Raw genomic sequence first — 23,747 nt, forward strand, 5'->3', positions numbered from 1 at the left:
GAGTCCGAGCTGAAACCGAGAAAGCTGAAGGAGCAGTGAGAGGTAAATGGGGGTGGGAATGTATGTATGTTTGTTTGTATGTATGATTGTTATCATGGATGCCTAATTGTGTGTGAGCACGGATGTCCAATTGTATGTGTGTGAGCATGGATGTCTAACTGTGTGTGTGTGTGAGCATGGATGACTAATTGTGTGTCTGTGTGTGTGAGTATGGATGTCTACTTGTATGTGTGAACATGCAGGTGTAATTGTATGTGTGTGAATGTATGCGTTAGTAAGTATCAGTAAGTGTGCATAATTTGTGTAAGTGTGTTTGCATATATGTGCCAGAGTGTATCTTGGAAGGGAGGGCAAGAGGCAAAGAAGGCACAAGTTTTTTCGGGGCAATGTTGGCAAATACAGGAGCCAGGGCAATTTTTGCACCAGAGCCATATGGTTTCTAGTTATGCACCTGCTACCACATGATATAACAGTGATAGCCAGTGTTAACAGTGGTGAAAAATGTATAGTTTGCAATTCAAATTCATGTATAAACTCAAACGAAGCAGGCAAAGAGGGCAGACCGCACCAACAATGAAGGCTACCCCACCTTGCGAGGATTCCACCAAATCCCCGCAAATAGTTAAACAAATTCAAAAGGCGTTCAGCAATGGGATAAAAGAGCGCAATTTTATTCCAAGCATGTGGCGATGTTTCAACCCGCTCAGGGGTTTTTATCAAGCCTTCACAGCTTACAGTTCTGGCACCCGTGCACTGTGTAAGGAAACTCTGTCACTCAGCCACTGTCTAATTAATTCAACAATATTAGGATCTAGACTCTAAGCGTACTAAACTCTTGAAATGCAATGTCTACTGCACCACCTTGATCAGTCACCTAATCCAAAAAAATCAATGACTAGTTTGGCACGATCTTCCTAAAATAAACCAATGTTGTGATGGGAGTTATGCTGTACCACCGTCAATGTCTGGTTCAATATATAGTGATTGGAGTTATGCTGTACCTCCATCAATTTCTGACTCCATATATGAGTTATGCTGTGCCATTATCAATTTCTGGCTCAGTATATAGTAATGGGAGTTATGCTGTTCCACCAGCAATGACTGACTCAGTAGATATCGATTGGAGTTATGCTGTACCACCATCAATTTCTGACTCCATATATAGTGATAGGAGTTATGCTGTATCACTGCAAATGTCTGGCTCAGTATATAATGATAGGAGTTATGCTGTACCACCATTTGTCCTTGGCTCAGTATATAGTAATGGGAGTTATGCTGTACACTGCGAATGTCTGGCTAAGTATACAGTAATAGGAGTTATGCTGTACGACCCTATGTGCCCGGCTCAGTATTTAGCGATGGGAGTTATGCTGTACCATTGTCTGTGTCTGGCTCAGTATATATGCTGTACAACCATCAATTTCTGGCTCTGTATATATTGTTGGGAGCTATGCTGTACCAGTGTCAATGTCTGGCTCAGTATATAGTGATGGCAGTTATGCTGCACCACTGTATGTGTCTACCGCAGTATATAGTAATAGGAGTTATGCTGTACACTACAATGTCTGGCTCAGTGTATAATGCCTGGTCTGCCCTGTGCCTCAATGCCCTTATCAATTCGTATTTTTTCTAACATGGGGGATATAGTCATGTAGCTGGATGTGTCTGTCTGCCAATTTCTGGCCTGCTATGTGCCTTGCCCCTCTACTGATTTTACTTTTTGTACCCTTTGTGACAATGGCCGTTTTAACATTTCTGCGCTGCTCGTGTTTAGCTGTAATTTTCTTCTTTCCCGTTTACTGAACCCACACACATTAGATATTGTTTTTTTTTCAGGACAAGAGGGGCTTTCTTTAGATGACATTGTTTTGATTGTATCATATTATTTACTATTAAAAAAGTATAAAATATGGTGAAACATTTAGAAAAATTTTTTACTAACTTTTAGTTGAAAAATCTTTTACTCATCTATAAAAGGTAATAAAAAAACCTGCTAAATAGATTCTACTATTTGTCCTGAGTTTAGAAATACCCAATGTTTTTATGTTTTTTTGCTTTTTTCTACACATTATGGGGCAATAAGTACAGGAAGCGTTTTGCTATTTCAAAGCCATTTTTTCCAAATCTGGTAATTCTTCCCCCCATGTGCCATTTCGGGTATCTTTGAACCCGGCCAATGCAATTTACCCCATCAAGTCATATATTTTTGAAAACTAGACACCCCAGGGTATTGCAAATGCTAGTATTTTAACCCTTTCCAAGCACTTATTCTACCATCAGTCTTTGTGGTAGTAATTTTTTTGCATTTGTTTTGTCACACACATTTTAATTCAGGTATTAATTAATAAGTTCTCGTATATGTCACTATCACAAAACACCCCAATATGTGTTCAGCAACATCTCCTGAGCGCAGTGATACCCCACATGAATGATTTTGTCTGGCTGTTTGGGGGCAAAAGGGCCACATTTGGGGCATGCACATTTTTCAATGTTGAACTTTGGCATTTGGGGATCCACTGCCCATGCCCTATTTGGTACATCTTTGAGCCGGGCCATTTCAGTATGCCCAACAAAACCATATATTTTTGAAAACTACACACCACAGGGTATTTTAAATGCTGGTATTTTAACTCTTTGCATGCACACATTTTACCACCAGCATTGTTTCAAAGTTTGCAGTAGTATTTTTGTGTGTGTATTTTTCCCACACACACCTACTTTATGTATGAATTTACAGCTCCTGGTATATGCCGCTGTCACACGACACCCCAATATGTGTTCAGCAACATCTCCTGAGTACAGTGATACCCCACATGCATGGGTTTGTCATTTTTGGGGGGAACTAAAAGGCCACATTTGGTACGTGTGCATTTTTCTAATTGGAAATTAGGTGTGTGGCCATCCTTCCCCCCGTGTTAATTGGGACCTTGTTGAACCTGGCCAATTCAATTTACCCCATCAAATCATACATTTTTTAAAAGTAGACGCCCCATGGGCATTTAATATGCCAGTATTTTAACTCTTTCCATGCGAGAATTGTTTTAAGCTAATATGCTAATTTTAGGACTTGCTCACAAAAATATATTTTATATATTTTTTTTTAATTTTACATTTTTTTTCAACTTGAAGGTTCCCCTGATAGTGACATCGGTGGGAAATTATTTTTACATTTTACTGTTTTTTTACTATTTTTTTTTTCTAATTCTTATTAATTTTATTTTTTATTTATTTTTACTAATCACACTGTGATTAGAAAGCTGAGCTCCATTGACTTGCATGGTTGAATGCAGTACCTGTATTCAACCTGCAAGTGGAGCCAGAGTTCTCTAGAGGGTCTGGAGACCGTCTAGCGAACTTTTTCGTCTTTATTGTTTTTTTCCCGGGCCGCCGCCATCTTGCTCGATGGCGAAGATCACCGGCAGCGGCGGCTGTGACCGCTCTCCGGAGCGGTCACAGTCCATCCAAAGGTAAGTGTTTGGTGTCGCTGGATGCCTCCTGATCGAGTTTTAAAACGGGCATCCGCCGCCATACAAAGTATGGCGGATGTTGACGCCCCGGGGAGGGGCCAGAGATGGCCCCTTTGTGCCGATCATGGCGTTGCTGAATGCCTTGATGTCGAGGCATTACAGCAACGCCGTTCGCTTTCTGCACCCGTTTAAAGACGTGCCGGTCCTGGCACGTCAATTGTCGTTTTCGACTTGATTTTCGTGACCGGACCGGCAATTGTCATCAAGGGGTTAAAAAAAGAGAAAGTCGATAAGCAGTACTGCGATGCAGCGCAATATACGTTACAGTACAACTTCAGTTAACAGGGCACGTATGGTTAGCACATTAGTGGAACCAGCCTGGGGAAATCTAATGGCCAGTGTGGGTGAGGGGGAGAGTAAAAGAGGTCAAGGGAGATGGGGCTAGTCCTCAGCCTCTAGACTGTCCTTAAGAGAGTAGTCTCTTAGCATGCTGTAGATAAGCCTGCCGAAGTCACGGACTGTGACCTGCTCCCTCCTCAGCACCAGGCAGTTCCTGGCAAACCATAGAGCGTCCTTCACACAGCACATGACACGCCGAGCATCATCAATGGCGCTCTCAGTGTGTGTTCCTGGAAAAAGTCTGTAAAATACACAGTGGTAAGACAGGTACTTTCTCTCATTAGACTCCTTGAGCTCCAACTCCAGGGCTCTGAATGAAGCCTGTGCAAACTGACACTGCCAGAACAAGTGAAGGGCAGTTTCCTCCTCCACAATGCACTGCGGGCAGTGTCTATATCTGCACAGCCCCCTGGTATGCATAAATGTCCTTAGAGGGAGGCCTCCCAGAATGGCCATCCATGCAAAGTCTTTATGTCTGTTGGTCAGCCTAAATGTTAGCCCAAACAGTGGTGGCTGTGGCAGCAGGGAGCCCTGGGATGGCCAACAATAGTTGGTCTGTCCCTGTATAATGCATAAATAAACATGTAAGGTGGCTTTCTGACCCCCACCCCCCTGATTTAACCATACAGGACTAGTCAACACCAGCACACTAGGTTTAGACCTTCATAATGAATAGTAACTTAAAGATTTGATTGTCATATCCCTTGAATATATATTGTATTAAGCGCTGCGTAAACTGTTGGCGCTATATAAATAAAAGATAATAATAACAATAATAAATGCAACTATGGCCTTTAACAAATAATCACACCCACAAGAAATATACAGGGCCTTTCCTGGAAATAGCCACCAGAGGCTAGCAGGATTTTTACCTCATATAACGGACACATTAAAAAGGTCATTATTCAGCCAAGAACCGTCTTCAAGGCTGACTTGAAAATGAAAAAATGGCTCGCAGTTAGTTTTAGGTCCCACGTACTACTCTAGAGCCCTTGAAGGGCGTTATATAAAGGTGCCTTTCGGCCCAGAGTCGCCCGAATACACAATTACTTCTGTATAGCTTTACTATTTATTTACCACAGTCGTCAGAACAAATACTTTGCTATGTTTGCGAGAAACACGTACTATGCTTTCATTATCGTCACATTTGGGGCATACAGGGCAACCACTGATAATGTGTTTTGTTTTGGTGGCTACCGTCACAGACACGAACCAGAATTCCGTCGTCCCCTTAGCAAAAATGAAGGCCCTTTCTCTCAAGCCGCCATTCTGGAACCGAAGCACTGTGCACGCGCCGCTACACCCCTGTTTGTCGCATTGCACTGAGCGGAAGGATACTTTGCGTATATCGTATAAAACTCGCTAGTGTTCGCAACCTTGGGCTTGCTTCACTAATGGTGGCAATTTAGTTTTTACTACATCCGATGGATAACTAAGCTTTACAAAAATCAAGTTAAATATTAAAGTTAATCTATGCGTGTCGGAGTGAGAAAAAGGAACTATTTTGCATAGAAATAGATCCGTGTCACCGTCCGACGCCATTTCATAGTTAGACGGAGCGAGGCCGGAGTAGGACTGAGTACTACCGACCTTTGCGATTGACATGGCGGCATCTGTGGGTAACGTGGCTGATAGCACAGGTAGGAAATCCGACGGGGTCGCTGTGAAGTGGAATGTGAAGAAATGGGGCGATATTGTGGGTGGGTTGTACTTTGGAGGAACAATAAAGCAGCACCGAGTATGGCTACCCGTGTAGCTGGACAGCCTGCTGCAGACAGAGGTTGTTTTTAAAAGGCAATCGATAGAATGATGTATTATCTATTCACGCTCAGTGTATGCGACTGGCCATTCAGATACAATGAGGCTAGATACAATGTCATGTTTGTTTACTGTTGGACGGGCCAGTATTCGGGTACTCTTTCCTTTTAACCATTATATGGCGTCCATTTCTTTCTGCTATCCGGTATTTGTGAGACCGTGTCCATAAAATGGTGGTTTGCACGTTGCCTCCAGTCTGTAGCTGGTATCCGGTATAGCGACGTAGCAGCCCTACCTGAGCTCTGCAGTGACGAGGTTACCATATATTTTAGTAGCTTTACTTGATCACACGGATCTAAGGTTTCTAGGCCAATTCCCAAGCAAACTCCAATTTATTTTTTTTTATTTTTTTTTTATTCCCTGCATAATTTTTTGCACTTTGTGGCCATTTTTTCATCTTAAATGTAACAAAAGCGCTCACATCACTGACATGGTGGAGCATCTAGTACCACCTCCACGTCACATAATTTCTGCTAATTATAAATGGGGGTGATGTCGCAGATTTGTTATTTTGTTGTTCAGTCAAGGGATAGCACATGGGATGCATACGGATGACAATAAACAGGCAGGAATTACATTGTAACAAAGTAGTGTACATGGAATGTCACAAAGTCCCATCCCAACAACGCTTGTGACCAATGTTTCACAATAGAGTGTTTGCCGCGGGTGGGAATCGTTAGCCTTGTAGTGTTGCCTTGGAGTAACTGTAACTTAACTAGCTGGGTGGTATACTGGACTAACACAGGTTGTCGTTATATCTTAGTTAAACTACAAAACACAAAAAGATCTAAGACTGATCAATGGTGATGTTATAGATATTTAAGAATGTCCTTCAAATAAAATCTTGAAATAAGAGTTTGTGTTATAACTGTGGTTCGTTACTGCTGCACAGAGAAGGAACACCTGCCCTACAGGAGGACATGCTGAATGAAATAAGAGCTAAAACCCCAGCATTCTGTTTAGTGAAATGACGCACATTTCCAAATATACATTTTAGATCGTAGGTCCTGGTTATAGGTTTGTGTGTGTCCCACAGAGCATGCCGTGTTTACAGCTTTCCTGATTTAATGGATTTTTGATCCAGCTTGCAATTAATGCACACACCGAAGCAATTAACTTGACTGTCGGTGAGTTTTATTGGGATAGTTATGTCAACTTTCATGCAACAAAATCCCCATTTTCAGGGAAGGGCGTTTCTATTTTTGACACCTTTTTTCATGGGCGTAGATGTATCATAGGAAAATGGGTTTAGTAACGTTTACTGGGAAAGAATATCCACCGGCAAGTGTGATATTGCTGAACAAGTTTATTTTTGATGTTTAGAAATTGCAAAACCAACTTGACCAGGTATGATGTAATTTATCAATGTGTATATAGATTACCAACAGTAATTTTGGGAATCCTGGCCCCTTGGATTTAGGGAGTTGAGAGAAGACCATGTTGTAGTCCATGAAGATAAAGCTCTATGAAATGTAATGCTCTGTTATGACAGGCCTAACAAGAATTAGTTAGGATGTAGTTACCTCATTGAAGGTGTAATTGGGGTTTACAAGAAGGCACACTTCAGAGGATGTGGCGCCAAAGGGTCTTCACCAATGTATGTCCCAGGCGTGACTGCTGGCCGTCATGACTGAATACAGAAACATGGTTAGTGGATTAGAGCTGCACTATAAATCCAAGGACAAAGAGACCAATGGAAGCAGAGCTATTAGGGATGATTCAGGTGATTTGTGGCGAGTGTAGATGGTAGCTTGTGGATGCTGTGCAAAAAGCTTTTGAGTAATAGGCGATCTAAGTAAAGCATTTAGATTGCGAGGATGGTCTACTTTTGGCAACAGAGATTAGGTAAACATCTGTGCTGTCTTTTCTGCTGTTGAGTGTCTGGTCTGATCAGGTACAGAAAACAATAAACGTGTATATGTACTGGGTACAGCAGAACTTTGTGTCTGACAAGGTAACTGCAACAAGCATTTAAGATGCTCTGATTAATTCTCCTTTTAATATGTCCGAAGCAGCCAGTGAATGCTTGGAACGCATTCTCGGTTTGCATGTTTCTTCCTTGGACATTGCTGATCGTTTTGAACTTGAGCCCATGGATTGTTGTATTTCAGCACCCCGTGTCTAATTTTAGGGGTAGGTTTTCTATTTAAAGCTGCCGCAGAAGAGTAACTAAATAGGATATATCTATTAATATATATCTACTAATAAGAGTCTAGAAACTATTGCAGGCTTACAACTGGTTTGCCTTATTGTGTGGGGACCTCCACCTTGTATGTGAATGGGCTTGAAATATTAAGCATATTTTGGAGGTTATGTAATGGCATCTGCTTTGTAAACCTGGATACCTATTACAAGCTTAGGGGGTCTTATGCCACTAATGAACGATGAATGAAAAGATGCATCCATATTTAACAAAGTGAAAACAGGAAGAAAAAAAAAGCCTTTAGAACGATATTTTCGTGGAAGCATATAATGTGAAATGCTATTCTAAGATGTATGGAATTAAATGCATGAATTAGGTGATGGGTTTTCCAGTTTAGCAGATAGCAAATCTTGGCATGCAGTGATTTTAGTGGACAATAATTTTGTCCTTCAAGTAGATGACTCCAGGAAACCATATAACTGGGTTCAGTCTTGTAATGCTGGCTCCCTGATGTAACATTTTGTCTAATCCTAAGTAGCAGCCAGAGCGTTTCTCACTGTCCACGCTGGTAAGTGTATTCTCACAATGCTGTATAACAATTTAAATGGGAAGTGTCTCTAAATATTGGAGAAGGTGTCCAAATACCAGAAAGAGATTAAAGTTGCTGGTTTATGTTTTTGGGTGTTCAGAAGATGTGCCTCTTTAGAGATGTAAGACGCTTCCTCAAACACACCTCCCCCCAATTGTCCCGTGTTTCCTCAAGCTCTGTCCATATATAATATACATTTTTTGTGAGCTGCAGTGCTTCCCATCTAAATGCTTCTGTTATGGTTTTGTGTTGGGTATGTTTGTGCACATTGTGATTAAAATGTTATATATACATGTTGTATTAACGATCCCTTTTAATCACTGTTGCGTCAGACATTAGGATGCGCCTAGTACTGGTACTATGAATGTTTCTATAAGAACAAAATGGGTAATAGTGCATACTGGTGACTCTAGTGCTAATATCTTTAAGGTTAAACCATGAAACAAATTTAATGTTTGAAAGATGGATGCCTGTTTTCAGTTCAACATGTGAGATTGTCCTTTTCTGTTTGAAATCAGTAAATGGACTGTCAAGCTAAGATTTGTTTTTGATGTATACTAATATCATTAAGTCACTCACTTCTTTCTAAGTTTCCAGGATATTTCTTTTGAAGGATGTTTGGCAACAATATTTGGTTGCTAGATAAGGCATTAGCAAACAGTTCATTGCTGATGTGTGGCTTTTCATTGCTCATACTCCTAATTTTGTTTTATAATCATCCTCTTTGCTGTATTTTATTTGTTCTGCATCATTTTCTGTTTGCATCATTTAATTTTTTTTTGTTTTGTTTTTTTGTTCGCATGTTCTAATCTTTTGCTTCCCCCAAATGTGTTTTGATGATTCTCTAGAACCAACGAAACGTATGCTTTCATTCCAAGGGTTGGCGGAGCTGGCTCATCGGGAATATCAGGCAGGGGACTTTGAAGCAGCTGAAAGACATTGCATGCAGCTATGGAGACAGGAGCCGGATAACACTGGAGTTCTGCTGCTCCTCTCCTCTATACACTTCCAGTGTCGGCGGCTGGACAGGTGACTGCCACATGTTTGTGTATATTCCCAACAGTGTTGTCTTCGCTGCGTTAGGCGGGAAATTTAGATAACTTGCAGTTGACTATTCACAGTAAGGCGTATGGTGCTCCTCAATCTTCCGTATGTCTAGTGAAACTAAGCACATTTGTGTAGTTATTAGTAAATGTAGCTATGTCGGTATTGTCATTTGCTGCTTCATAAATTGAGTAATTGGGGTTCTGTAAGACGGAATGCTAAATCTTCCCTGCTATAAAATTCTACAGCAACCAGCGCATGTACCTCTCTGGATTGTCAGAGTTTATATAACTTTGCAAAGGGCTGTTGTATAATTTTACTTCATCTTCCATAGGTCTGCCCATTTCAGCACATTGGCGATCAAGCAGAATCCACTGCTTGCGGAAGCATATTCGAATTTGGGGAACGTGTTCAAAGAGCGTGGACAACTACAGGAGGCAATCGAACATTATCGGCACGCGCTGCGGCTGAAACCAGATTTCATTGATGGATACATTAACTTGGCTGCTGCCCTGGTCGCAGCTGGAGATATGGAGGGAGCAGTGCAAGCTTATGTTTCTGCGCTTCAGTACAATCCGGTGAGATTTTATGTTGATAAAGCCCCAAATTGTACCCTTTAAGATGACTTGGTGATATACATATGGCAAATTCTGACTTTGTAGCTTAGTTTGGTTTCTCCAAGCACTAAAGCCACTGCCTCTATGCGGCAATAAGGGGATCTGCTGCAATTAATTGTCCATACATATTTTATATTATAAAATATTATCGGCACGCAAAACATAAATGTTTTATTAATCTGTAACTTTTTTTGACAGGATTTGTACTGTGTTCGTAGTGACCTGGGTAACCTGCTTAAAGCCCTAGGTCGATTAGAAGAAGCTAAGGTACGTATTTGGAATCATGGAATTCTAATATTTTTGCCATGCTCAATTCTGCTCTGCCTCGGTATAGCTTTGCAAATGATGTATGTACAGTGGAGTGTTAAAAGAACGAAGCTGTAAAATGGGAAGCGTGACTCTGAGTAAAGTGTGCAGCCTCTCCAAACAGTGAGGAGCTGTCCAGCTGGTTTTCGAATTTTTAAAGGTGGTACTTAATTCTTTCCTTGACTTAAATTAAAGTCATTTTGATTTGGTCTAAGCCCGCAGGTCATCTTAACAGATGAATGTACAGGGTGCTACAAAACATGACCAAAGGACTTTCTTTGGTTTAATTTCTCTGTCCCCTCCCCAATAAATGTTACTTTTCTATGGAAGAAAGGCTGTTACGTATCATCACACATCTAACTGATAACTCAAATCGGTGTATAGTTGACTCTGAAGTAAACCTAGAAAAGGACAGATGCTGGTTTGTATTAAGAAAATGGACTGATGGAAAGAAACCAATAAGATATGAAAGGTGGCTTCTAGCAGTTAGCTTGTATAAAGCGTGTAAAATTGTAACATGTTGTTCTACTTTACAGCTTTGCACCTGTTTGTAAACAGTAACTGTGCAATTCTGCGTCTTGTTACAAGCCACCTTGTGCGTCTGCGCTGCTAGGGCAAGGAGTTGGGAGCAACTAGAGGACACCTCTGCAAACCCCTCTGGTACTCCAAACTCTCGCGCATGCAGTGGCATGAAGTGTGAATGCAGACTAGCTGTCCACGTGGCATGAAACCTAAGGGGAGTGGTCCAGTTCTATTCCTAGTTTTGGGTAGGGATCTCAGATTCAGATACTGATATCTGAGGGGGAGACCTGAATCAAGTCAGTGTCTATTTGGGGAACCAGCATTATGCAATGTTTCTGCATTCTTTTTTTTGGTTCTCTCCATGTGGACAGCTAATGCCTATTGCACTTCATTTTGCTTCAGCGTCACTGGCATAGGGTCAGACTGCGCCTGCTTAGGATGCTGATTTCTTTATTTCAGAGCTCTGGAGACAACTAGTTTGAAAGTCATTTCTTTGGCGGGACATAAAGAAACAAGAACATTAAATAAAACTTGACCTATTTCTTTGTAATCAGTGCATTTACAATATCAAGCCAGCTGTTTTCCTTGAAGTTGAAAGTGAAATTCACACAATAATCCAACTTTGGAGCCTTTCTTCCAGCCATGCACTTTTTTTTTTTTTTTTGCTGCCGCCACAACCCCACTCCTCCTGCATGACAAACATATAATGAAAGCAAGCTTCACATGTCCTTTTCTGAATCATAGCGCATACCCAGAAACATTTCACTTGCTTTGTTGAGATCTTTTACTAATGATCTTGTTTTATTTTCTCTCTTGTTTTTGGTTTTTTACCACTGATATTGTATTTAGAAGGTTTCAGGTGGGTGAAAACTGCTATGCCATGCGTAAGGTGCCTCGCTGAAGGGAGCTCGAGGCCTGGATCTAGGCAGACATGCACCTCCTCCTCTTCCAGCAAGGAACGCACCCGAAAAGTCACATGAGAAATATGGTAACGGGTTTGTAACTGCCACAACAAAACCATTTGCTCCATGCCTGAATCCTTCTGTCTTGTGGCTTCAGAAACCGCTTAAAATGTTTTATTTACAAGCAAGGAAAATAATAAAACTATAGCTTGTATACAATTAGCCACAATTCTTTGAGGAGTAAATATAATAAAGAGATTTGGAGCTAGTTTAGCTATAAGCTTCTAACTCTTCAAGATGTTCATTATTTTTTTCCTTTTTTTTTTCTTCTTTGTTTGGACTGAATCGTTCTGCTCGTCATCATGCGCTGTGAGCCTGCAGTAACGCAAAGGCTGCGCCGCGGATTGCGCTTTGCGTTGGGAGAAAACGCTGTGGACAGTCAACTTGAAAGTTAACCCGTATTTTTGTAAATTTGTGGCCTTTATTGTGTGAAGTGCCCCCTGAAGATTAGTAGCCCTAAATACTGGTCTTTCTTGCCTGGGTCAACGAATCAGATTGGCTGTTGACTGTCGTCGGCGCTGCTGCGTAGCGTAGTGTTGCTGTCAAGCGAGGTGTCGCTGGCGATTTTGGCGCCCGCATTGCAGGGGCCCAGACCTGTGTGCAATCCTGTCATTTTTGGTTTGAATGCCGAGATCTATTTTTTTTTTATTATTATTCTTTTCCCTCGAGTAAGCCAAGTACCTTTTTTATGCAGATTTTCTGTTTACCAAGGATGCAGTGTCTTTATTTCTTCTCACATTAAATTCTGTCGGCTTAACTCAAAAATGGTAAGTTGCATTTAGGTTTGGGTTTGCGCTGGCGTAGGATTCACCGACTTGCGCGATATTTGATGCGCTTGCAAGCCTATGCTGCAGGTTCACTTTTTCCTGTTTAGAGAATGAGTTCTGACACTGTTTCTCTCTCTCTTTTTGAAAATCCCTCCCTTTCTTCCCTATACCCCTTCCTTTATTTTCATCCCTTTAAAGGCTTGTTACCTGAAAGCAATTGAAACGCAACCAAACTTCGCTGTTGCTTGGAGTAATCTTGGATGTGTATTTAATGCTCAAGGAGAGATCTGGCTGGCAATTCATCACTTTGAGAAGGTATAGCTGCCCTTCACTATTATAAGTACTCATTTTTATTGTAAATCAGCAACAATGTCAAACTTAATTATATGATTACAAAATGTATGCAATGTTAAAGAATTATCAGCACGGGATATAGATAAAATATCCTTGTGTGGTTATACCAATATCATCAAAACGCTGAGAATAATATAATGGTGGGTTACATCAAATAAATGCAGCAGTGCTTGATGTGTGTTGCCTACTGCTGCGAGCTTTGTCATGGACCAAGTGGGTTCCCAATGACTAAGTCGGTTTAAAAGCCATTAGGCCCCTTCCCTTTGATGTAACTGGGGGCTATTGGTCACACTTCCATAACGTATTGTCCAATAAAAAGAGATTAACAGAATCTTAACTTTTTCTATATAAATATATAACGTGCAGTACACCTTAAAGCAAGGAGGTTTAAACTCCGTAATCCTAGGTAAATCAGACCGAGCTTCATAGGTGTTTGAGGAGAAATCTATATGCCATGTAGTTGTATTACTTTTCTTTCTTGCACATTGTATACATATTTAATAATAAACTTTAGGCATTAAGGATCATTTTCTTTGGCCATTCATATCAACTGAGTCAGTTTATTCCTCTTTTTTTCCCTCCCCTTATATTCAGTGTTCTTCACCATATAATGTGAGGAAGCATCTTTAATTTGGATATTTTTTTTTTTTCTTCAGGCTGTAACCCTTGATCCAAACTTTTTGGATGCTTACATTAATTTGGGAAACGTTCTTAAAGAGGCTCGTATATTTGACAGGTAAGAGCATCCACCCCCCTTTATGAACCAATTTGTAAACGCTGTGTTGGTTGAAGTGAAAGCTAACTACCGGAGTGCTCACTGCTTTCAGGCTTACCGTGAAACATTTAACTTTGTACATTCTGATAAGTTTCATACATGTTAAATATTTTGCCTTTTTTGCTTTGTTTCCCAGAGCTGTGGCTGCATATCTACGCGCTCTTAGTCTGAGTCCGAATCATGCCGTGGTACATGGAAATTTGGCCTGTGTGTATTATGAGCAGGGACTTATAGATCTTGCAATTGATACCTACCGGCGGGCCATCGAACTACAGCCCCACTTCCCTGATGCATATTGTAATCTTGCCAACGCGCTCAAGGAAAAAGGCAGTGTAAGCATAAACTGGAATAATTGTATACATTGATAGCTGTACCCTCTTTTAATAATCTTTATAGACAAGATGCTATAATGTGTGGTTGGTGTGTTGCATTCTATAAAACACAAACTTCGAGGAATTTGGTTTTAGAATCTGCAATCTCATCTAGACAATTTTCATTTTAATTGCTCAAGTTCATAAAGTAAATGGAGCAATATACATTAGCATCAACAAGTGGAATCACACTAATAGGTTGAGGCAAAAGCAAGATCCTGTGCACATAGTTTAAGTTGTGGTAGAATGTCCTTCAGTTCTAGGTCATATGGTCACACTGGTCATTTTTTTCATTTTTTTTTTGGCCATCTTGTCCAAAACATGTTGAAGCTTTTAATTCTTCTGCAATTGTTTAAGAAATCATTAAACTAATACTTAGTACAAAATCAGTGCCGGCTATGTCTAGGTTTATGGCGAGATGCTGGATGCGTTTTTATAAATTCCCAGTGTGCGATTGACCAGTTGTCGTCTTACTACCATCACTTATCTCCTCAAGAAAAAAAGCTAAGCTGGACAGGATAGTTTTATGTATTTTCCAGGTAATTACCGCATGGTCTAATAAGCATTTTTTTTTAAATTTATTTTGATTAGGTGGTAGATGCAGAAGAGTGCTATAACACAGCACTTAGACTCTGTCCCACACATGCAGACTCTCTGAATAATCTGGCAAACATCAAGAGAGAGCAAGGAAACATCGAGGAGGCAGTCCGTCTCTATAGGAAAGCTCTTGAGGTAACTGTTCATTTTTATTTTTATATATTTTATTTTTTATTTTTGCGTACTCTAACTTTCTTCATGTTTTCAGGTCTTTCCAGAATTTGCTGCTGCTCATTCAAACCTTGCCAGTGTTCTCCAACAACAGGGGAAACTTCAAGAGGCCCTCATGCATTACAAGGAAGCAATACGGTAAATGCTGCTTATGTGCTTAAAGGCTGCGCTTGGAGATGCTACGTGTACACTCTTTCCTGATTATAATACTGGCTTTCATTTACAGGATCAGTCCCACTTTTGCTGATGCATATTCTAATATGGGCAACACCTTAAAGGAGATGCAAGATGTCCAGGGGGCCTTGCAGTGCTACACAAGAGCGATTCAGATCAATCCAGCTTTTGCTGATGCCCACAGTAACCTAGCTTCGATTCACAAGGTAACAATTTTTGGGTTGGACAGCGAGCCATAGCACTGTACAGAAGTATTCCTGTCAAAAGTGTAAATGATTGAATTCATTATTGAATGTGGTTCAAGATTATTTAGAAATCTAACTAAACATTTTATGTACTTTCAAAGGATTCAGGAAATATTCCTGAAGCCATCGCTTCCTACAGGACAGCCCTGAAACTGAAGCCTGACTTTCCTGATGCTTATTGCAACTTGGCCCACTGTCTACAGGTAACAGATTTGTTTTCTAGTTATAAAGTTTAAGTTTTGGAAATGCTGTGTTCAAACTCGCAGCCATTCTTTCAGTAATTTCTATAATTAAAGGGTTGTTAACATCAAAGGGTAATTTGACTTGTGTTGGTAACTTTGGCGTATTAAGTTTATCAAAATATCTTGTGTATATGCCTGTGTGCAATTTTGGGATATTTAGGTGCAGGGACTACCATCCACAACTGCAGGATACGGTGCTTCTGCTTCACTTTGTGCTTTGGTAGCTGAACTTCAATAATGAAGTGTAATTTTTTTTAGACCGATTGAGCTTGCTATACAACACAGAGGAAGACGACACAAACTTGCACAATATATTAAACTGAAGCTTATTTTTTTATTGTATCTCTTTAAAGTGGCTTATCTTTTTCGATTAACCCTCTTGTTCTTTCACCATTCTGTATTTTAACATACATCTCTACTAAACATCTTAGGCCATTATACGTTGCTGAGTAAAATTGAACATGAATCCGGGATTTGTACATTGCTTATGAGCAAGTGATTTCTTTGGCGAACTGTTTCCAAATGGAGTGTTGATAGTTGGACAAATTGTGTGTGCATGCACTAGTCTTCAAATGTTTGGGGTCACTTAGTTGTTTTCATGGGAAAAAAGAAAATGTCTAGCTGTGCTAACATAAATTGCAAAAGGGTTGTCTACTGATCAATTGGCCTTCTAAAATATGCCATTTTTCTCTCTCTGTAGATTGTGTGTGATTGGACAGATTATGATGAACGGATGAAGAAATTGGTCAGTATAGTTGCTGACCAGCTGGAAAAGAACAGGCTGCCATCTGTTCATCCACACCACAGTATGTTGTATCCATTGTCTCATGCCTTCCGAAAAGCTATTGCTGAAAGACATGGGAACCTCTGTTTAGACAAGGTGAGACTAGGTCCAGCATGTTATCAAATACGTTCTATAAGTTTGAGCTCGTAGAGCGCCCTAAAATATTTGTCCTTACTTTGTTACATATTGTGTTATCTGCAGATAGGTGATGTACCCCTACTCAATGACTGGTCCTTTAGTGTAAAACAAAAACATATATAAGCATTATATTTTGAAGAAAGTTGTCTAAACATTCTTATAATGAATTCCTACTATTCAATTTTGTCAGATTAATGTACTTCACAAGCCACCATATGAACATCCAAAGGATTTAAAGGCTAGTGACGGACGGCTGAGGGTGGGTTATGTGAGCTCGGATTTTGGAAACCATCCCACGTCTCACCTCATGCAGTCCATACCAGGCATGCACAATGCAGATAAATTTGAGGTATGTATCTGTGTTTGCACAAAAATACTTCTGGCTTGCATTAAGACACTTGTAAATATAATTTTTTTTTTTTTACCTTGTGTTTTTTGTGTTTGAAAGCTGCATTGAAATAGATGAATGTGATGTAAACATAATTTAACATGAGGCAGCGCAACAGAAATACAATGTCAATACAACACTGTCTCAATCTTGGCTGTAGATAGGCAAAAGTAAATATATATGCATACGTACACTTGTCAGGAGATACAGACATCAGTGTATCATCATTAAGTTTCACTTGTAAAAATTTTAACTGTGCTGCGTGTGTGCATTTTGGGCACATACCCACTTTAAATTGCCCATTTTCCGAGCCATTAAAATTTTAAAAAGGTGACGGAGTAGCCTGTCACAGATCATCAGCTGCATGGTTGTAACCAGAGCCCTAAATATAATTTTAAAATCAAATCTGGATAAAAAAATCGCTTGGTCTCTCCGTGTGGAAAATGAGCAACAAATCAGGGTTGTCTGTGGCGTGGAGGGAAATAACTACAATACAAGAGCCAGTAATCTACTGAATGCTAACAGACGTAGTCATTTTAACAAGTTATGCTTTTTGAATTTTTGTGCTTTCTTGCTAACATGTTTGTAAAATGATTTTACCAGATATTTTGTTATGCACTGAGCCCTGATGATGGCACCAACTTCCGTGTGAAAGTCATGGCAGAAGCAAACCACTTTGTTGACTTGTCGCAGGTGAGTTTACTTCTTCTCTGTAAAATGCAATCCTATTGTCGGAAGTAGCAGTGGGCAATTCCTGAAATCATTATGTGTTGATGTTTTATATATCATTATTGCAATCTGGTTGTTTTCACCGTTTGCATTTATAGTCTACTCAATCTCTGCTTTCGTGTAGGCAACAGAACTGTATATTGTCATCACAGTACATCTTACATTTTGTCATTGTTTTAGTGACCTATTTAAGCCGTTGACTATTATGTTCCAGTGGGGCAGAGCAGGACCAGGCATTGCTAGACATAGCAATAATAGAATATTATGAACCCCTTTAGGCTACAGTAACGAGCAGCCGCTGCAAGCTTTTAGATAGTGGGGATCCCTTTATCCAGCTGTACAACAATGTATTGGAGCTTGTGTGTTTTGTGTTTTTTAGATTCCTTGTAACGGAAAGGCTGCAGATCGCATCCATCAAGATGGAATTCATATCCTAGTTAACATGAATGGCTACACCAAAGGGGCTCGAAACGAACTTTTTGCCCTAAGAGCTGCACCGATTCAGGTATCTACATTGCTGGTGTTTGTATCTGATCTATACAATTAATGTTGTATAGGCTATAGCTTTAGAGGGATGTTTAAGCCAGATCTGAAAGGAAGATTTACTTTCTTGGGCATTGATGTGCCAACATTTTATCCAACTGTGCACACATCTTTAAAGCGAGTGCTGCAAGGAGGATTCTGAAGGCTGGAAATTACTATTTAAATATACAATTTAAATTAGTATTTAAGCTGTAAATAGCTAACGGTGAAGGTTTTTTTTTGTTTGTGCTGTTACTCTTAGAAACTATTTTTGCCTTTTTAAAAACCCAATGCATGATGTAATTCTAAACATTTTATTAATAGGCTATGTGGCTAGGATACCCTGGAACAAGCGGGGCGCCATTCATGGATTACATTATAACCGACAAAGAAACATCACCCATTGAGGTCGCTGAACAATACTCTGAGAAAATGGCCTACATGCCAAATACATTTTTCATTGGTGATCATGCCAACATGTTCCCTCACTTAAAGGTATGTTATCAGAAAGGAAAGGTCTACCTATTATGAGTTCTTACATACAATGTGTATAATTTACAGTATGTATCATGTTTTCAGGGAAAATGAAGAGATTTCAAATGGCTTTTAACTTGTACACTTAGAGATGGCTCTTGGAGCTGGCCTTTGTGACAGCTTCTCTAGTTGATTACAGGGCATCTGTGAATGCTTTACTTTGAGAATACTGCTGGGAAGTTAATGTTCCACGAGTCTCAACTTCTTTTTCCTGTCATTTTTTTTTTGTAGAAAAAAGCAGTAATAGACTTCAAATCGAATGGTCACATTTATGACAACAGAATAGTACTGAATGGAATTGATTTGAAAGCATTTCTGGAAACCTTACCGGATGTAAAGATTATAAAGGTGAGTCTCTTTCACAAGAATTGTAGGTGGCAACTACTATGTTCAGAATTGATATGCGTATACATGTATTTATATATGATAGTGTGTGTTATAATTTAGATTTAGTACGTGTCTGTTTACACTATATATTTTTTAATTACATTTGTAACTGAGGGCTTGAACAAAATTTGAATGATACATTATTTAGATGGGTAAACATTAACTGCTTAATACAGCTAACCTACAGGGACTTTGAATGTTTTTTCTACAGATGAAAGGCCCTGACAATTCAGACAATGACAGTAACTCTGCTCTGAACATGCCAGTCATTCCCATGAACACCATAGCAGAGGCGGTTATTGAGATGATTAACAGAGGGCAAATTCAGATCACAATCAATGGATTCAACATCAGCAATGGACTGGCAACAACACAGGTAATAATGAAACCTGTTGTGACAACTTCTGACTCAATGTATCTGCTAGGCCCCAATCTTTCGCTAATGTGCTTCATGGTTCTGTGGTGTTACCAGTGACTACCTACGGTCTCTTAAGTTTGAATCCTTCATACTGACCAAAAAGGAGCATTACTAAAAAAAAAAAATTCTCATGGCAGAGGGGATGAGTTGTCCATGTATAATTTAATGCATCTCGCTTGTTTTTATGTGAGGAGAACACCGTATTTACTCTGTACCTATGGGTTCACTTAAACGGTAAAACCTGCTCCATTCTAGGCTTTGTGTGCAACTTGTCACATTTTGTGTTAACAGATAAATAATAAAGCAGCAACGGGAGAAGAAGTTCCTCGCACTATAATTGTTACCACTCGCTCACAATATGGTTTGCCCGAGGATGCCATTGTATACTGCAACTTCAACCAGCTCTACAAGATTGACCCTCCTACATTACAGATGTGGGCTAATGTGAGTCGGCAATCCTTTGTCTTTTGTGTTTGTTTTGCTTTGCCCCCCCCCACACCCTTCCTTTTTGTTAATCATTCTATATGTAGAAGCCGCAAACTTGCCTTCAATTTGACAGGGTGTCTGGTTAAACAATTTAAGCTGACGTTTACATCATTGCTCTTTTCGTCGGGTTTTCTCTGCAGTCTCTTTTGATGAATGTGTATAGTTCGTGTTTTTTTGGGGCCACTGTTTTAGTGGGCAAACCGATATTTTCATGTCTTTCTATTCCTCATATAAATAGGTTTTTTTTGTCAACAAGGGTGTATTTTGGATTGCTTTAGAAAAATTAAATGTGTAGAACTAAAAGTATAAGGCTACTATCTTTACACAATGTGTAATTTCCTCACAGCATGTTGGTGAAATAATCTTGGTTCAACTTTTAACAGATATAATTAAGACACCATCCTATTATTTGTCAGCAGTGCATTAATAATTGTAACAATAACCTATTTTTTGTATCCTGTGCATCTAGACATATTTCTTACATTTTATATTTTTCAGATTCTGAAGCGTGTTCCCAATAGTGTTCTGTGGCTTTTACGCTTTCCTGCTGTGGGGGAGCCTAACATACAGCAGTATGCACAAAACATGGGGCTTCCACAATCAAGGATAGTCTTCTCCCCAGTTGCTCCTAAAGAGGAACATGTGCGGAGAGGGCAGCTAGCTGATGTATGCTTAGATACCCCTCTCTGCAATGGGCACACCACTGGCATGGATGTGCTCTGGGCAGGAACGCCCATGGTCACTATGCCAGGTAAGGAACCTGCAGAAAGCTTAGTTGTGCTCAACAAAGGCTGTTCGTCAGGTAAACGTTTCCAACTTTTATATACTTCACAGTAACTGTATTAACTTTTTTTTTTAAAGGGGCATATGTCAATATCGTATATGACTTTAAGCACAGATTTACATCAAACTGATTTTTAAAAATAAGTTTCCGAATTTTCCACCCTACTAAGAAATGCTATTGGTTTCTGATTTAGTCTGGATTAACAATACTTCTGCTAATCTACTCTGTGTATAAGTGTTTCATTGAGATGTGTTAGCTCTACAAAAGCCAAACCATAAAACGTGAGCAGACTGTAGTGTGCAGAATGGAGTAGGTAGACACTGGTTAGTTAACGGCCAAGTACAGAAGTGGATTATAATGACACAAAAACAAAGTACGATCCTAGAGTAATGCATGCATTCCCACGCAAGACTGTTTTCGCAACAATGTCCAGTTAAATGTTTTTTGTCTCTTTTTTTTTTTTTTTCACCCATTTATTGTGATAGTTTCTTCATAATAGACTAAGGTGTGTGTGTGTAATCTATATATTAACGTTACACACACTTATCTGACATGTATTGTATGGCTGTTCCTACCAGTCATAGATATTTTTGCTTACACTAATATTGCGTTGATGTAAAAGCACTGTTTTGATGTCAGATTGACACATTTGCATAACTGAGACAGACATGTAATCTCTATATGGCTGGCCATTAAATGGCTGCACTACCTCTCCATGGTTATTGTATCAAAGAGCACATTGCAAACTTTTGCTTTTTAATTAGCTTGATTAACGGATGCAGTAAAATGCTAAAGTCAGACTCTGTAAATATGGAGTCATAGCTATTTTGGTAAGCTTGTGGGGAGGGGGGTGATCTTACAACCATTGTTCTGCTTTTGTCTTTGAGTTTGACTTCAATTTTTCATAACATACCTAGGATCCACCATTACACGGAAAGCAGCTCAATACTTCTGGGTTAATTTTTTATCCTTCCCAGAATATATATATCTTTAATACATGTTAAATAAAATGTACTTTACTGGCTGTGGTAAACATACTTGGTTCATAAGATTACTCATCTCGTTACTGGTATAAAATATTTACATCACAACTAATGTTTCTATTGTGTCTGCAGGAGAAACACTTGCATCCAGAGTTGCTGCTTCACAGCTAACCTGCCTTGGTTGCCCTGAGTTAATTGCTAAAAGCAGGCAAGAATATGAGGATATAGCTGTGAAACTGGGCACAGATTTGGAATAGTAAGTAATGTGATCTTGATCTGCGTAAGGTTCTATAATTGTAAAGAGTAATGTTTTGAAGTTTTCTCTCCGGTTACCTCCTACTTCTGGAGTTAAATGTGTTAAGTCCCAACAGAAAGTATTGTAATTTTGTCATGGCATGATGTATTTTTATGTTAAGAATTAACTCTGCTATCAGGATCACTAAAACCTTCAGCTTTCCATCATACGAGAGTAGAAGCACATAGTCTGCAACATCTGTGAAACTATAGCATCATAAGTGATCAAATATATTTGTATTAAATGTAGATTTATTTAAAAAGGGGGAAAAAAATTCCCAGGGCTTCAGCACCAATTAATGTTTATTGCAATTTGTCTTACAGCCTCAAAAAGATTCGTGCAAAAGTGTGGAAGCAAAGGATATCAAGTCCTCTCTTCAACACTAAGCAATACACGACGGATTTGGAGCGATTATATCTACAAATGTGGGAGCATTATGCCGCTGGAAATAAACCAGATCATCACATTAAACCTGTTGAAAACACAGAATCTGCTAAAATTTCAGCTTAGTGCTTTAAATGTCATTACTGTATTTTTGGATATGAAATATCAGAGGGCTCACAGTCAGGCATACAGACTGTGCAACAGATGGAGAAGATCTAATATCTGTTTATCCTTAGACATTTTTTTTTTTTGTTGTGCTATTTTTTTTTTCTTTCTATTGCTAAACTTACAGGGAATCTCGCAAGTTGCCAGCCAATCTCAATATCATGGGCAGAGTTTATTTTTGTTCATGTCAATTTTAGTCACTCGGTATACAATACATATTTGCAATTTGGGCTTTTAAACATTTGAGTTCATGTTTGTGTCTGCTCGCTGAAAATTTAATCACAGCTTGAACCTCTTAGCTAACTGTGCTGGTTTGAAAGATTAAAAAAAATCCCAAAGCATCTTTTATGGTGTTGTAGTCCTTTTATAGGTTTTATAAACCACTTGTAGCCTTTTAATGTCTGAAGTCTGTTTACAAGAAAGCCCGTCGTGTATGCTTTTGGTATAGATGAGAAGTGTTTAAACTTTTGTTTCTCAAATATCAACTCTATTTAAATTTTCTTAACCATTCTTCATCACAACAAATGTCCTGTTTTCAATAAATGTAAGTGGTACAAATACGAGGATAATGACCGAGTCCAATGAGTTGCAGATCTGTGCGCTATACAAAATGGGTGTAATCTAAGGTACCAAACCTTGCATGTATTTAGCTGTTTCTTGTACACACGACTCTTAAAATTTTTGTTTTTCTTTTATGGACTAAATGAAGAAAAGCCTCATGAAAGCATATGTTTTCCTTGGCCCTTGTGTGGATGTTACATGCATTGTTTGTGTGAAGGAGAAGCATGTGCTTTTGAACAGATTAGTGATGAGTAAATATGCCTTTGCACATTGCTTGTTGATTTAATAAACCTTCTGTTGACTTGTGTGTTTTTCAATTGTTCATGATTGTTTTCATTCAGATGTATGAATTTTTTTTGTTTTTCATTTTTGTTCAGTAAACTTACCAAGTGGAATACCTGAGTGTGTCATTCTGTAAGTCTCCATTTTCTCCATATTAAGGCTTTTTTTGGCCTGTGATTATTTTTTCTGGGCGTTTACAGATTTATAAAATGTGAGCAAGCATCATCTGTTAGTGCCTCTGTCACTCAGATCAAGATATACATTGAGATTGATCCGACTTCCAATTTAAATGTGTTCCTCAGGAGGCTTGTTACCTAGCAACTGCTGGTGGGAGATGTTAGGGC

The 23,747-nt window shown here is 39.3% G+C and overlaps 1 protein-coding gene across 6 annotated transcripts; it reads left to right on the forward strand.

Annotated features, from left to right (window-relative positions):
* Positions 1-5,380: 5,380 nt before the first annotated feature.
* OGT (O-linked N-acetylglucosamine (GlcNAc) transferase) lies at positions 5,381-23,516 on the forward strand. Of its 6 annotated transcripts, none has more exons than XM_053472441.1 (22): positions 5,381-5,506; positions 9,295-9,445; positions 9,795-10,038; positions 10,276-10,344; positions 12,833-12,949; positions 13,645-13,724; positions 13,900-14,095; positions 14,726-14,866; positions 14,940-15,040; positions 15,129-15,282; positions 15,423-15,524; positions 16,264-16,443; positions 16,676-16,834; positions 17,477-17,566; positions 17,982-18,107; positions 18,449-18,619; positions 18,890-19,006; positions 19,257-19,421; positions 19,755-19,907; positions 20,448-20,751; positions 21,849-21,972; positions 22,335-23,516. In XM_053472441.1, exons 1-22 carry the CDS (start codon positions 5,470-5,472, stop codon positions 22,519-22,521), a joined length of 3,168 nt encoding a protein of 1,055 aa, XP_053328416.1. In that variant the 5' UTR covers positions 5,381-5,469; the 3' UTR covers positions 22,522-23,516. The 6 variants fall into 6 exon arrangements, with proteins under 6 accessions (XP_053328416.1, XP_053328418.1, XP_053328415.1 ...); XM_053472443.1 differs by having other exon boundaries at positions 20,448-20,700; XM_053472440.1 differs by having other exon boundaries at positions 5,419-5,506; positions 9,265-9,445.
* Positions 23,517-23,747: the final 231 nt, after the last annotated feature.

Source organism: Spea bombifrons, chromosome 8, assembly GCF_027358695.1.
Source record: "Spea bombifrons isolate aSpeBom1 chromosome 8, aSpeBom1.2.pri, whole genome shotgun sequence".
Lineage (NCBI taxonomy): Eukaryota > Metazoa > Chordata > Amphibia > Anura > Pelobatidae > Spea > Spea bombifrons.

What these genes read in the sequence shown, in the direction of transcription:
- OGT (XM_053472440.1), top strand. Translation starts at nt 5,470, where the DNA reads ATGGCGGCATCTGTGGGTAACGTGGCTGATAGCACAG. An exon ending in GAGGCTCGTATATTTGACAG is followed by an intron (nt 13,725 to 13,899) that starts GTAAGAGCATCC and finishes TTTGTTTCCCAG; the next exon opens with AGCTGTGGCTGCATATCTAC. An exon ending in ACTTGGCCCACTGTCTACAG is followed by an intron (nt 15,525 to 16,263) that starts GTAACAGATTTG and finishes CTCTCTCTGTAG; the next exon opens with ATTGTGTGTGATTGGACAGA.